Below are 12,870 nucleotides of genomic sequence, written 5' to 3'. Positions count from 1 at the left end.
ACTACGCATTTACGTTAGGTCACGCTGGACCGACCTAGACGAAAAGTTGTGGTTTAAAAGTGCATATTTTAAATTTTTCTTGTCAAAAATTACAATCGTTTCGCTAGATAAGACCCTTATGCCTCGTTTGGGATTGTTTAGACTCCTTTGAAACTCTGTTGAAAAAAACTGTTAAGTGTTGAGTTAAGTGTTAAGTGTTGGGCTCTATTAAAGTCCATTAAAATGAGAAAAATCCTGCAATGTTTTCCTCAAAAAACATAATTTCTTCATGACTGAACAAAGAAAGACATCAACATTCTGATGGAGTACTGGTTATGCAGATTAATACGGTCATCACTGATATCAGTTTCCCCCCTTGCAAATAGTACACTAACAGAGTCTCCTGTCCTGGTCGTTTGCGTTCACACGAACTTGAAGACATCTCGTTGGCTGAGATTGTACTTTATATTTTTTATAGTTTGTGATGTGCATACCACCACAGGTCGCACTTTATTACCGCATAGGCCCTGCACCACCTTAGTGGTGGGTGGATATGAAAACCGTCACAACCCTATAACCTAGAACTTAACCCAGAATGCATACTGGCTATTGAACAACCTCAAAAGATGAAATCTCTGTCAGTGTCAAGTATTTGTCTTACTGATGATTAACGTCATTCTTTTCCCTTTTATTTTAGTCTCTATACCCACAGTTTCCTGTAACTGCAAATCGAAGTTGGAGGTGGAACATTTAATGCAAAAACAACCACACCCCCTCTTCCCTGCCTTCAAGCCCCTCTTACTGCGTCGTCATGGCGATGAGCAGCGATCCTGGTTGCGTGGGGTTGGACCATGACCCAGACTCCTCCCATACCACTGAGATGACAACTAAGATGTCCGCTGTCTCCTTAAGGTCTGATCCCTCCTCCAATGGGGTAAAGAACGGCACAGGTCTTAAGAAAGCTCCTCCCCGTAGGCCACACCTGTCAGGCAGGAAGATGTCATTACAGGAAAGAGGGACGTACCTGTCATCTGGGGGCGGGGCACGAATGGCCCGACAGAAAACAATTGAGTCCAAACGTGTGTCCATCTCAGACTCGCAGGTGAGTGCTGTTTCATCTATAATTCAAAAGATGGCCAGGGAGGCATGTAATGCATCAGTGTTTACAAGGATTTATCTTTTCCTTCATTTTTTTGACTGATTATGAGATGATGAGATTGATTTGCAGTATCACAGTGTTCAATCAGTATTGATTGACATCTGGTCAATTGCATTTTGTCACAGTAGGATTAACAGCCGTTACTTGGAAAAACCCTGTGCTGTGTGTGTATGATTGTGTGTGTGTGTGTGTGTGTGTGTGTGTGTGTGTGTGTGTGTGTGTGTGTGTTTGAACCAAAAGCTAATTTCCTGTGATTAGTGTGCAGGTCATGTGGTGACCTATACAGTTTTACTTTAATAAGGTTTCTTTCATTCATAGACAGCTTCAGCTTGCTTCTGTTACATGTCTACTTTATTCTGATGGAAATGTTTGTGTGTGTCTGGCTTGGTGTGCAATGAGTTGGTTGAGTAAAAATTTTGTACCATGACATTATTAATTTTTATATGATGATTATTTTATTTTACTTTTGCTAGAAATAGCGAAACACACTGTTTGGTTTAACAATTTTTAAATATAATGTCATATATGTTAATCAAATACATATTTATTTTTGTGTAATATTAAACTGTACCTGTCAAAATTATTTGCAGCCATGTGTTATTAGTTTCAGGCGGTTGTTATCTCAGAATAACATACCTTGGAATGTCGTAACTGGCCAATTGCTGGAATTAAGCATTTTAGAGTTCTGTGTAATATATTTAAATAATCAGATTTAAAGGAATAATTCACCTGCTGTATATATGAAAATTGTCTTAGAATATCGTGACTAGTTGTCAGTTTTTTTTTTCAAGTGTGTGTTTCGTCATGAGGCACAGAAGAACCAATAAAAATTCAATGATATCGACATGCCGCCATGTTTGAACTAGGGGTGGGCAATAAACCAGTATGAAAGTAATTAGCCATCCCTGAAAGGAAGCAAAATCCTCAACCTAGGTCAGTTTTAAACGCACTTAGGGTATTCCTTACTGTAGCGCCACTTTTTAATGTGTATTCCGCATCACTTGCGAGATACTTTCAGTTGTTTGGCTTATGTGTCAAATAAAGCCACATTTTAATTCACTGCAAGAAAAAATTATTTTTAATACAGCTGCCAAAAAAATGAATAGACCACTTCAGTTTTGGCTTTTATAATCATGTCCACATGTTATCATTTTATTCTAGTGTCCGTTGACTTCCAAAAGCGAATCTCTGGAGTGACATAAAGTCACCCCCCAACACAACAGCAATGTATGTACTGTACAAGACTGAGGGGCTGTTTACACTTGCTATTACGATGTGTTTTAATCGATCGGATCACAAGTGGACGAGAGAAAAACATCATGTTTACACCTGGTATTTAAATCCGTCTCTTTTGTCCTCTTTCGACCGCTTCTGTCCTGAATACTGAGGGGGTGGTCCTGAACTGAACACTGAGGGGGTGGTCCGTGAGACGGTGGGCGAGTCTCTCTGCTGTCATTCAAAGCGAGCGGGGGTAATTATGAGTTTATATGGACGCAAACTAATATTATGTCAGAGTCCGCTGCTTGTTTAGCAAGTAAACATGCTGCACAGTGTTTTGTACGTTTATATGTTGGAGCTTTCTCTGAATTTTCAGCGCAATTGATGAAATAGGATCGCAACTTTCAAACACGTTCAAAACGAAACTACGGAGATCAGCGGCACTTTAGTTTTATCAATGAAAGGCTAAAAATAGCGCTGTTCACCGTCTGTTCACGCCAGAAGTTAGAAAAGACGTAAAATTTGTGTTTAATACCTTAGATTAGATAAATGGGCGGAGGGAAAGTGGTCGCGTGTGGCTGTTCGATAACATTCAACCACATGTGCGTTTTTTTTACAAATGCAATCCGATCGAAAGTGGTTTCGACTACCTCTGAATGTGGTTGAAAGTGGTTGAAAGTGGACGAGCTCAAAACGTTTTGAACACCATTTACACCTGGCATTAACTTCGTCCACTTGTGATCCGATCGATGAAAACGCATGTTAATGCCAAGGATAAACAGCCTATTAGAGCATAAAACGACATGAAATAGATGTGATTTAAAATCAGGGTTATTCCATCAAATATTCACTTTCGAATTGTTCCTAAAATAAATGTTAAAACATTAGCATTGTGTTGTTAAAAATGAATTTGAACTTGTTTTCTTTGCATTAAGCCTATTTAAAATCTGAATCTTTTTTTTCCTATTTTAATTTTTTTGTAAATAAATGTGAATAAAAATAAGGAAATGTTTTGCAGAATTTTTTGGTAGTTGAGAATAAATAAAAAATATGTAATTTTTACTTAAACACACCTATAAATAGTACATTTAGATAAACAGAAGTGGTCTCTTAATTTTTTCTGCGGCTGTATATTTTACCCTTAAAGATGAAATTTCTTAAACGGTACAACAATTGAATACTAATAAAGATGAAGTCTAACTGTCCATTCACACCGCCACCCGCGAGCATCAATAAAAGCTCTGGCTTCCCTCTGCCAACGACGCTATAGAAAGTGAATGCGTGTAGTGCAGTGGTCACCAATCCTGGTCCTGGAGGGCCGGTGTCTCTGCAGAGTTTAGCTCTAACACTAATCAAACACACCTGAAGCAGCTAATGAAGGTGCTTCAGGTGTGTTTGATTAGGCTTTGAGCTAAACTCTGCAGAGACACCGGCCCTCCAGGACCAGGATTGGTAATCACTGGTGTAGTGTGTAGTGAATGCTCTAATGCATTCTCTGAACTCCTCTCAAGCTGAGGTTTCCGCCTTGCGATTGGTTGCCGGCGAACATTTCCGCCTGTCGATTGGTTGCCACTGAGCCGCGTCATAGCTCATTACCATAAAGAGCTGATTTCAACTCCTCGACGCTTACACCGTACATGGCGCACTGTAGCGTTGCTCGACGGAGCTCGCCATCGGCTCTCATTGGAAAATGAATGACTTCTGACCACTTTAAGGTCCACCTTTACATCATTCTTTGTAAATGTTTTTTTCTGCTCAAAATTCACCTATGTGGTTTGTTTTTTTTCCTTGGCAGCAATGACATTCCTCGTTCATCTACAGGGTTACCACCAGGTGTACCTTTAGTGACACAAAAAACATTTCACAAAGCATAATTTTTCTTTTATTCTGCGTTGATGATACTATCATGTTTAGAAAGATGGTCCTCAAAATGTTTTAAACAGTCATTGGTGGGCCATTAGTTGCAAAGGTTGAGAACCCCTGCTTTAGCAGATGATGTTAGCAACACATAATAACCCACGGACAGCCTTTTAATGGTAATTTTCATTTTCTTAATACAGATTCATTCATTATTGTGTAATTAGAGATACAGGCTATTAAATGCGATGGCTGTACTGTGATTCTGTAATAAATTTAATCTCCCATCAGATTCATATTCACAACAAAAAGAAAACGACACTGAGCCAGTGGTATTATTATCATTTACAATAAATTAAATGTGCCTTATGAGTTTTTTTTTTAATCTTGTTCTTTGTATATTTATAAATCAAACAGGTACAAAATAAATACACAGCACACCAGTTGTGCATTATAAACATGAATAAACATTATAAGCTTAAATACTACACAGTGTGATGCATTTTAAAGCTTTAAAGTTGTTGGAGGCAGCGTGAAACATGTTAACAAGGCACATGCCTGCAGCTTACCATACTTATCTTTCTATATTAGTGGATTTTATTTAAAACAAAAACTTTGTTGATGTAACTATAAAAATACTACATACACATATTTGTGTAATATATAAATATTGTAAATAAAAAAATGAAAAATCTCAGCTCTTTGCTTCTAACTCAATGTATTTCAATAGCTCACTATGAGCTTCCAGGAACTAACTGAAGTCTCAATGAATCACATAACGGCCAAGCTTTTTGGCCAAGCAGCTGCCTGCATTACATATATATTACATATCAAAATTAATTCAAATGCATCTTTGTAAAGGAATCCCTTACATTGTATATGTGTTGTAAAAACACAGTGTTTTTCCATTTCATGACAAAGTAGTGGTTTTAAAGACCCAAGGTTTATATCCGACAGTGACAATATGCATAACAAGATCCGCACATCCACACAATGTTACTTTTTGAGGAAAAATGGAAAAAGATAAAAAATCATGTCTATGTCCAATCCCCCACTTATTCTAGTTAAGTATAAGGTTAAACATACATATTTTGTAAGTAATTTAAGTAAGGTTTACTACAATATCATTTTAAATGTTTTTTTTCTCATATACCGTAATATCGCTACACCAGCTGGAGATATGATATAATATTTAGCTCATACCACGCACCCCTAGTTTGAACACTTTCCATGGATATGTAATGTTCACGTAATAAGCTGAAATAATAATCAGGTTCTTCTAAAAATCTGTTTTATTTTGCTTCAGACGTTCGTTGGATGTTGTAACTGTGGGTTCACACCAGCCGCGGAAGAGGCGGCAAAAACGCGTGAACCGCGTCCAGTTTGCCGCTTGAACATTTTGAGTTTACTCGCTTAATCCGCGCGTGAACGCCGCGTGTGAAATTCTAGTCATTCGAGAAATTCACGCGGAAATCCGCGTCATGGGAGGGGCTTCTGCGACTCCGCGGAGACTACACCACTCCGCTCGCTTCCTGTAATCACGTCACTACTACAGCAAGCTCCGGATTGGTTAACGCGGCGCGGAATTCCGCCAAAGTTCAGATTTTTGAACTCGCGCGTTTCCCGCGGCAACGCTCAATTCGTGCGGAACGCGCGGAACGCCCCGCGCCTTCCGCGCGTTCCACGACATCCGCGCCGCGGCTACCGCGTGTACCGCGCTGCAGGATGCCTAATCGCGTGTTTGCATTGACTTAACATGTAAATCATCCGCGCTTGCCGCCTCTTCCGCGGTTGGTGTGAATGCACAGTTAGTGCTTTTTGGAGCTTAGCCTTGTGGGTTCTTTATAAGAAGATAACATGATGCCATTTTTAATTTTAAGTCCCTGTGAACCTGAAGTTGCGATCGTACTTCTGTGTTATTGTGACGTATTCCCGAGTGAAACAGAATATCATGACAGAAAAATTTTGGGTGTGGCTTATGTTTTCCACTGTTATTTGATTGGATATAGTAAAGTAGGAATTTCATTCAGAAATGGAACTGGCAGCAGACTGACAGCTGGAGGGGGTGCAGTTAATGCATGCTCCCACCCATACCATCTTGTTTCATATTTTGATTGAAGTTAACTCTTTCTCTGCCATTGACGACTTATCCCGTCAATAAAGAGAGAAGATTTGCATAAAAAAGTTTTCCTGGTGAGGTTTTATGTTAATCTGTAATACCGCGAGTATCCACTACATTACAATCACCCAATTTATAAAAAACTGAAACAGAAAAATTATTTACTAATTTTAAACTCTGTGTATGTTTTGATAATCGTTCTGAATCTGATATCTAACAAAATTCCTATACAAAAATGCAAGAATTTCAGCTTTTTGCCGAACAATTTGTATTTTTAAGAAAATACCCATATTTAAGAGTGTATAAGAGAAAAAAAATGGTTTGTTTGAAAGCAGAGGGTCTGTTCTTTCATCTGATATACACTCACCTAAAGGATTATTAGGAACACCAGGCAGTTCTGAAGGCGAAAGGGGGTCAAATACAGTATTAGTATGGTGTTCTTAATAATACTTTAGGTGAGTGTATTTGTATGTTTATATATTTTGAAGAAATTTTTCCTGGAAGTCATTTTGTGAAACATTTGTGAAAATCACAAAAAATGCTGGCAGGCAACTTTTCAAAAAATGGCTGGCGGGGAATGAGTTAATGAAGGCACATGATTTTTTTTTTAATTATGTTTTACACGGATAAATTGTTTATATTAAACAATGCAATATTACATAAAAAAATAAGAATTGTCAGTTTAGATTTCATTGGAAGTTTAAAATGTTTGTTTTGTGTTCAGCTGAAGTAATCATATATATTTGTCATGAATGAAAGTAAATTATGAGATAAATGTCATATTTGTGGGAAGTATTGCTTAAAAAAATGCAAATCAGCAACATTTACAGTAAAGCTACAGCTTTAAGATCTTTGCGAAATACGTTTCGCACATTAAAAAAATAAATATGACCTTATGTTGTGTCAATCACGTTCACACACCGACTCCAAATCTTTTGTCTGTCATAAAAAAATATTCTGATCAGTGCCGTGATTGTCCGGTATGATAGCCCACACCTGAAATGTGACCTTCCAGTGTAGTGATTTCTCACACACGCACGCACACACCCCTAGAGCGGTGGGCAGCGGCAGCAGCCTTCAGCAAGGGAGGAACTGAGAAAGTTGCCTTGCTCAAGATAGCTAAACGATAGCTTGTCTACTCTATGTAACACCTGTGTTAAGATTGAGATTTAAAGTAGTAATACATTATAAAAATGTATGGCTGAATTACCATGCCAAGTTGTAACGTTGCTTAGCGACCGTGAGCAACCTACAATTACTTCAGTAATATATGTTTACATGTTTGTGTGTGCGACTGTGCGTTAATGGATCTAAAAGCTGTTTGAGGACGTAGATCTTGATATCTGGATCTTCTTCAAAGTTTCACCTCTTGGGTGTAACAGCAGTGTGAGAGGCACTCTGCTCTGAAGAAGCATCAGCTGGATGAGGCCTCATTCACTCTCACTTATCCTGTGATGTTGTAACAGATGAGGGGAAACTCTCACACACCTTTCAGAGTGTCAGACTGAACCTCTTCACTTCATCACTAAATGAGTTCAACAGAGTTCAGCTCCTATGCTGCTGACTGCTGTAATTTAAATCTGTTTAACATCCATACAGGACTATTGTATGCTGCTTTTTTTAAAATAGAGAGAATTATAACTTGTAAATGTTTAAGTTGTGACTCATGTGTTTTTAACAAAAAAAAATAAACATTTTTGTTTGAATTTTTCTTTTCAAATTAAAGAAGGACTTGCATGGATTTGCATGAAAGTATGAACGGATGTCAACCAAATGAAAGTGATGTGGCACAGTCTTTTCTCTCTCTCTACCTGTACAGTATGTGTCACTCCCCCACTCTCTTTTGCTTTCACCAACTACAGTTCAACTCTTTGAGTCTCTGCTGTAGCTCTTGTTTCTTTCTCAGACATCTGTCATGCTTTTTTCTTGTAATATAACTCTGTGCCTCCTTCATACTTTACACATTGTCAAGCTTGTGTTTTGTGTGGAGTGAGTAAAATGTCACTCTGACTCTGTTAAGCTACAGCTGGTTAGGGAACATAAAACAGTCACAGTAAATTGACTGTCAGATTTCACATACATGGGTTTTACTTCTCTTCCGAATCTACTTTTTGTTTTCTTCTGCTTTAACCTTTTCGTTATCTTTTAATATTTTTTATTGTTCGTCTTTTCCTACAATATTCTTTCTTTCCATTAAATATTTTTGAAATTCTGTATACATTGTCCAAAGGGCGTGTCCGAATCTAATTTGCTAATTTAACAACAGAAAAAATTGTTTGTGCGCCTAGTGCACAGTCTAAAAGGTTTGTTCCTATTCTCGTAAGGAGTAATAGGTGTGTTTGGGAGTAACATGCAATAAACAAATGAGAGTCTCATTTCCCATCCCCTTTAAAGGGATAGTTCACCCAAAAATGAAAATTCTGTCATCACATCACCTGTATACATTTCTATTTTCTGATGAACACAATAGAAGATATTTTGAGAAATGTTTGTAACCAAGCCATTCATGGACCCCATTTACTTCCATAGTATTCTTTTTTCCTACTATGGAAGTTAATGGGGTCCATGAACGGTTAAGTTACAAATATTCCTCAAAATATCTTTTATTGTGTTCATCAGAACAAGGAACTTTATACAGATTTGTTACAACATGCGAGTGAGTAAATGATGACAGAATTTTCATTTTTGGGTGAACTATCCCTTTAAAAGCCAGTTGCGCTCGTGCCATGTTGACTCTCTATTTAGATGGCGGGATTTGTAAATGGAAAAACTAGAAATAAGAAAACCAATTTAAAAAAATCTAAATGATTGCAATATTTTTATTTTTTTTAAAGCAAAACAATTTATTACTTACCAGGCTACAGTTGAAGCAACTCTTTACCCCTTCTATTGTCTGTACCTTCTAACCGCCTCATTTATGTCCAAGAGAATCAGTAATAATCTTTTACGTTTTAATCCTTTATTTTTATTTTTTCATATTTACAAACGTTTGTGTGCTGCTGCGAATCCATGTGTGTGATGAGCAAACGCCCATCGTCGTCCCATTTATAGGTGCATAGCCTATTACTAACGTGCTCTTTAAATAACAAAAACAATAGCAACATGCCAACAATGCATCTGTACACCCCATTTTAGACCAGAACGACATAATAGGGCCCTTTGTCCCAAAGGTTCTCTTTTTTTAATAAAATTAAATAAACGACAAACAGTATACTTTAAATCCGATTGTGCATACAGTACAGTACAGCACACTCCACTTACCTGTACAAACCCTGTCGCAGTATAACAATTGAAAACCCAATATGGTAATATCTTATAAAGCCCAAGTACAGTTTAATCCAGTATAATCCACGTTTAAAAAGGAAAAAAGGACCAACTTGGAACAGACCCAAAGTGAAAAATGAGTCTGTGCTTTAATCTTCAGCTGTCACACATAAACGTTTTATTTCCCCAACCGAATAGTTTCAGAAATTCATCTCTCTCTCTTTTCAACTTTCCCTCCCCGTTTCTTCTCTGTCGTGTCCTCTCTCATCCTCATTCATCTTCTCTATTTGCAATCCTTCACATCTCATTGTCCTCAGGAGGCATCTCTGCCTTCACAGAAAGCAAGCGTGTGCTTTTATGTGTTGTGACAAGGCTTAGATGTAATTGAACTGTGCAGTATGTAGAGGTTGGGTACTGTAAGTTATAGGGATGAAATCTTGTTGAAGCATTAAAGCTACACAATAGCATTATCGGCTGGGAAAACCGGTTGTTGTTGGTTGACCGGAGCAGCAATTCAATTTGGGGACATATCACTTTCAAATGGAAGCTACGGGTGATTTTACTCCGAGCACATAGTATACACACATCCTTCATGGCAGCAAACAGTCAAAACAAGCAGCTTTGCGTCACAGATTGTCTCACAAGGTCAAGCCTTTTATATGAAATAATGTAGATACGTCTGCTCTTCTATACGTCATCTATATTAGGGATGGGCAATAATTTGCATGTGATTGTCATTGCGCATCTCGTCGATGAAGCCGGTTTCATGATTAGAAGTAAATCGCCATCACCTGCTTTCAGATGAAGCGGCATTTACTACACAAAGCCGTAATTCACTGACAATCAGGGCAATTTCGCATTAATTATCGTGGGCATATCGCTTGCAAGATGTATGCGATATGGCCCAGCTTGTGAGTGAACTACAGCTTTGTGTAGTAAAAGCTGCTCCATCTGAATGCAGGTGATGGTGATTTACTACTAATCAAGTAACCGGCTTCATTGACGAAATGCGCATAATATCGCATGCAAATTATTGCCCATCCCTAATCTATATTATATTATGGTTAGAGAGTCGGGTTGTTACCCGGAGGTGTCCGGGTTGATTTTTTAAGACCAGTAGCCACTTCAGTCCTTTCCCCCAGTTGCTAGTCACTGGGATGGGTCAAATCCAGAGGTCACCATTTCGAGGATAGGTTACCATACTTGACAATAGGGCTGGGCAAAAAAAATAGATTTTTCGATTAATCGTTTTTTTTTTTTTTTACATGGTCGATTCAAAATCGATTCTCAAAGAGCAGAATCGATTTTTTCTTTCATATTTATTTACACAAACGTTTTTGCCTTGCGCAATGTTACCAAGGAGCGAGAGGCGAGTCTGTCATTCATTCATTGAGTGCTTAAAATGGCGGTTTCAGGTGCTTCATTGACGTTGATGCCACCTTCACATAAAAAGTCAGAGGTATGGAAGCATTTTAGATTTTGCAAGCAAGACGACGACAGTGTTGTGGCTTTCAATTTCTTTTTATTAATTACCCACTTGTAAACTCTTCACTGTTCTTTTTTATTAATATAGTATTTGTATTTAATCTATATTCCTCAAGTTGAATCGAGTATAAAAACCGACCCGAGAACCAGAATCGGAAATTTAATCGAGAATCGAACGAAATCGAATCAATCTGAAACATCTGAATCGATACCCAGCACTACTTGACAATCAAGTCAATTTAATTTATTACTTTTAATGTACTCTGAATGTGATGTGCTCAAAATGTGATGTTAGTGCTGGTTGTCAGGAACAACGCAGCATGAAGACATTTTGCTCTCTTAGCCAGGACACAATAATAATTTGAATAAGTTGTTCATTTCATATTTTATTGTTATGGTTTACAGTTACTGTGAGCCCATCACTCTAAAAAATGCTGGGTCATTTCACAAATCTAACTAAATAAACTTATGCCGGGTTGTCAAATATAAGATTTTTCAGGTTACTTTAAACCAACTGTTGTGTTTGTCCATATTTACCCAACCATGGGTTGAAAGAACCAAGCATTTTCTAGAATAAATAGTTAACTATTTTGTACCATTTGTAAGCAATAATAGGATCATATAGATTACAGAAAGTGACAGACAGGATTAAATTTCATCTCGTGTTTTTGTTTAATTTGGACCATCTGTGTGTATGTGTGCAGTTTACTGCAGTGCAGGACTCACTGAGCATGTGCCAGCAATATTCCCCTCTGCCCTGGCCTTTCTTTCTCTCTTTCTGTACTTCCCTCTCTCTGTCTGTCTTTCTGTCTGTCTATTTCTGTATGTCTGAGTAGAATGAACACATTAGGTACAGTTTTTAAGCATACAGAGATACATACGAGTGCTTGATAGGAGATCATCCACAGCACACCTACTACATTCACTGAATACACTTTTATTTTGTGTACATTCATTTGTAGTCATTCATATTTGTACAGTATGTATGTGTGTATGGGTCAGTTAGATAAGTATATTGTATATACTGTATGGGTTGTATAAGTTGCTTGCATCATGGCCTGTATATGTATAATATACAGTATTAATACACTGTCACTTTAATGTTTCTCTCTCTCTCTCTCTCTCTCTCTCTCTCTCTCTCTCTCTCTCTCTCTCTCTCTCTCTCTCTCTCTCTCTCTCTCTCTCTCAATCTTAGGACTGCATCCAATTAAACCAGTACAAGTTAAAGACTGAGATTGGAAAGGTAAGATAATTTACATCATTCCCATATTGTGTTGCCAATTGCGTGTGTAGACCAATAGGGTAACATTCTTATTTTTTCTGGCTATTGGGGAAAGATAAACACCCCAAAACTTTCTGTCTAAGTAATATCAGCAATAGAATCTGATGACTTGTACAAAAAGGTAAGGCAGTTGGCATTTTTGACAGCTTGGCTCACATATCTCGGTGTCATTCAGTCACTGATATTTACTGTCTCACAGTCTGACTCATCTCACTCCATTTATGTTTTATCCTTTACTTTTATCTTCAAGGGCTCCTATGGTGTCGTCAAGTTGGCATACAACGAGGATGATGACAGATATTATGTAAGTACCAATTAAAAGACCTTTTGACATTTGGATATACTTGTTACATAATCTCTAAATGGCCAGAGAAATGTTGTGTGATCATCACTGCAGACCTATATAGTTGAAGAATGATGGTACTGTAGTAGAATGAAAAGTTGGATTAGGGGTGGTCAGTGTAAATATGTTATACAGTATAAATGTCATTTTATGTCCAGATAATG

At 37.7% G+C, this 12,870-nt stretch overlaps 1 protein-coding gene across 2 annotated transcripts in view; it reads left to right on the top strand.

Moving 5' to 3' along the window:
* The window catches only part of camkk1a (calcium/calmodulin-dependent protein kinase kinase 1, alpha a), a 106,724-nt gene that overhangs the window by 58,798 nt on the left and 35,056 nt on the right, over positions 1–12,870 (top strand). For both annotated transcript variants that reach the window (XM_065250159.1, XM_065250158.1), the window contains exons 2-4: positions 677–1,081; positions 12,277–12,324; positions 12,614–12,667. In XM_065250159.1, coding sequence (XP_065106231.1) covers positions 791–1,081; positions 12,277–12,324; positions 12,614–12,667 — 393 coding nt within the window. In that variant the 5' untranslated portion in view covers positions 677–790. The remainder of the gene's footprint in view (positions 1–676; positions 1,082–12,276; positions 12,325–12,613; positions 12,668–12,870) is intronic.

The sequence above is a fragment of the Paramisgurnus dabryanus genome, chromosome 5, assembly GCF_030506205.2.
Source record: "Paramisgurnus dabryanus chromosome 5, PD_genome_1.1, whole genome shotgun sequence".
Taxonomy (NCBI): Eukaryota; Metazoa; Chordata; class Actinopteri; order Cypriniformes; family Cobitidae; genus Paramisgurnus; species Paramisgurnus dabryanus.
The sequence above is the reverse complement of the archived record's forward strand: the minus strand, read 5'-3'. Positions and strand labels throughout refer to the sequence as shown.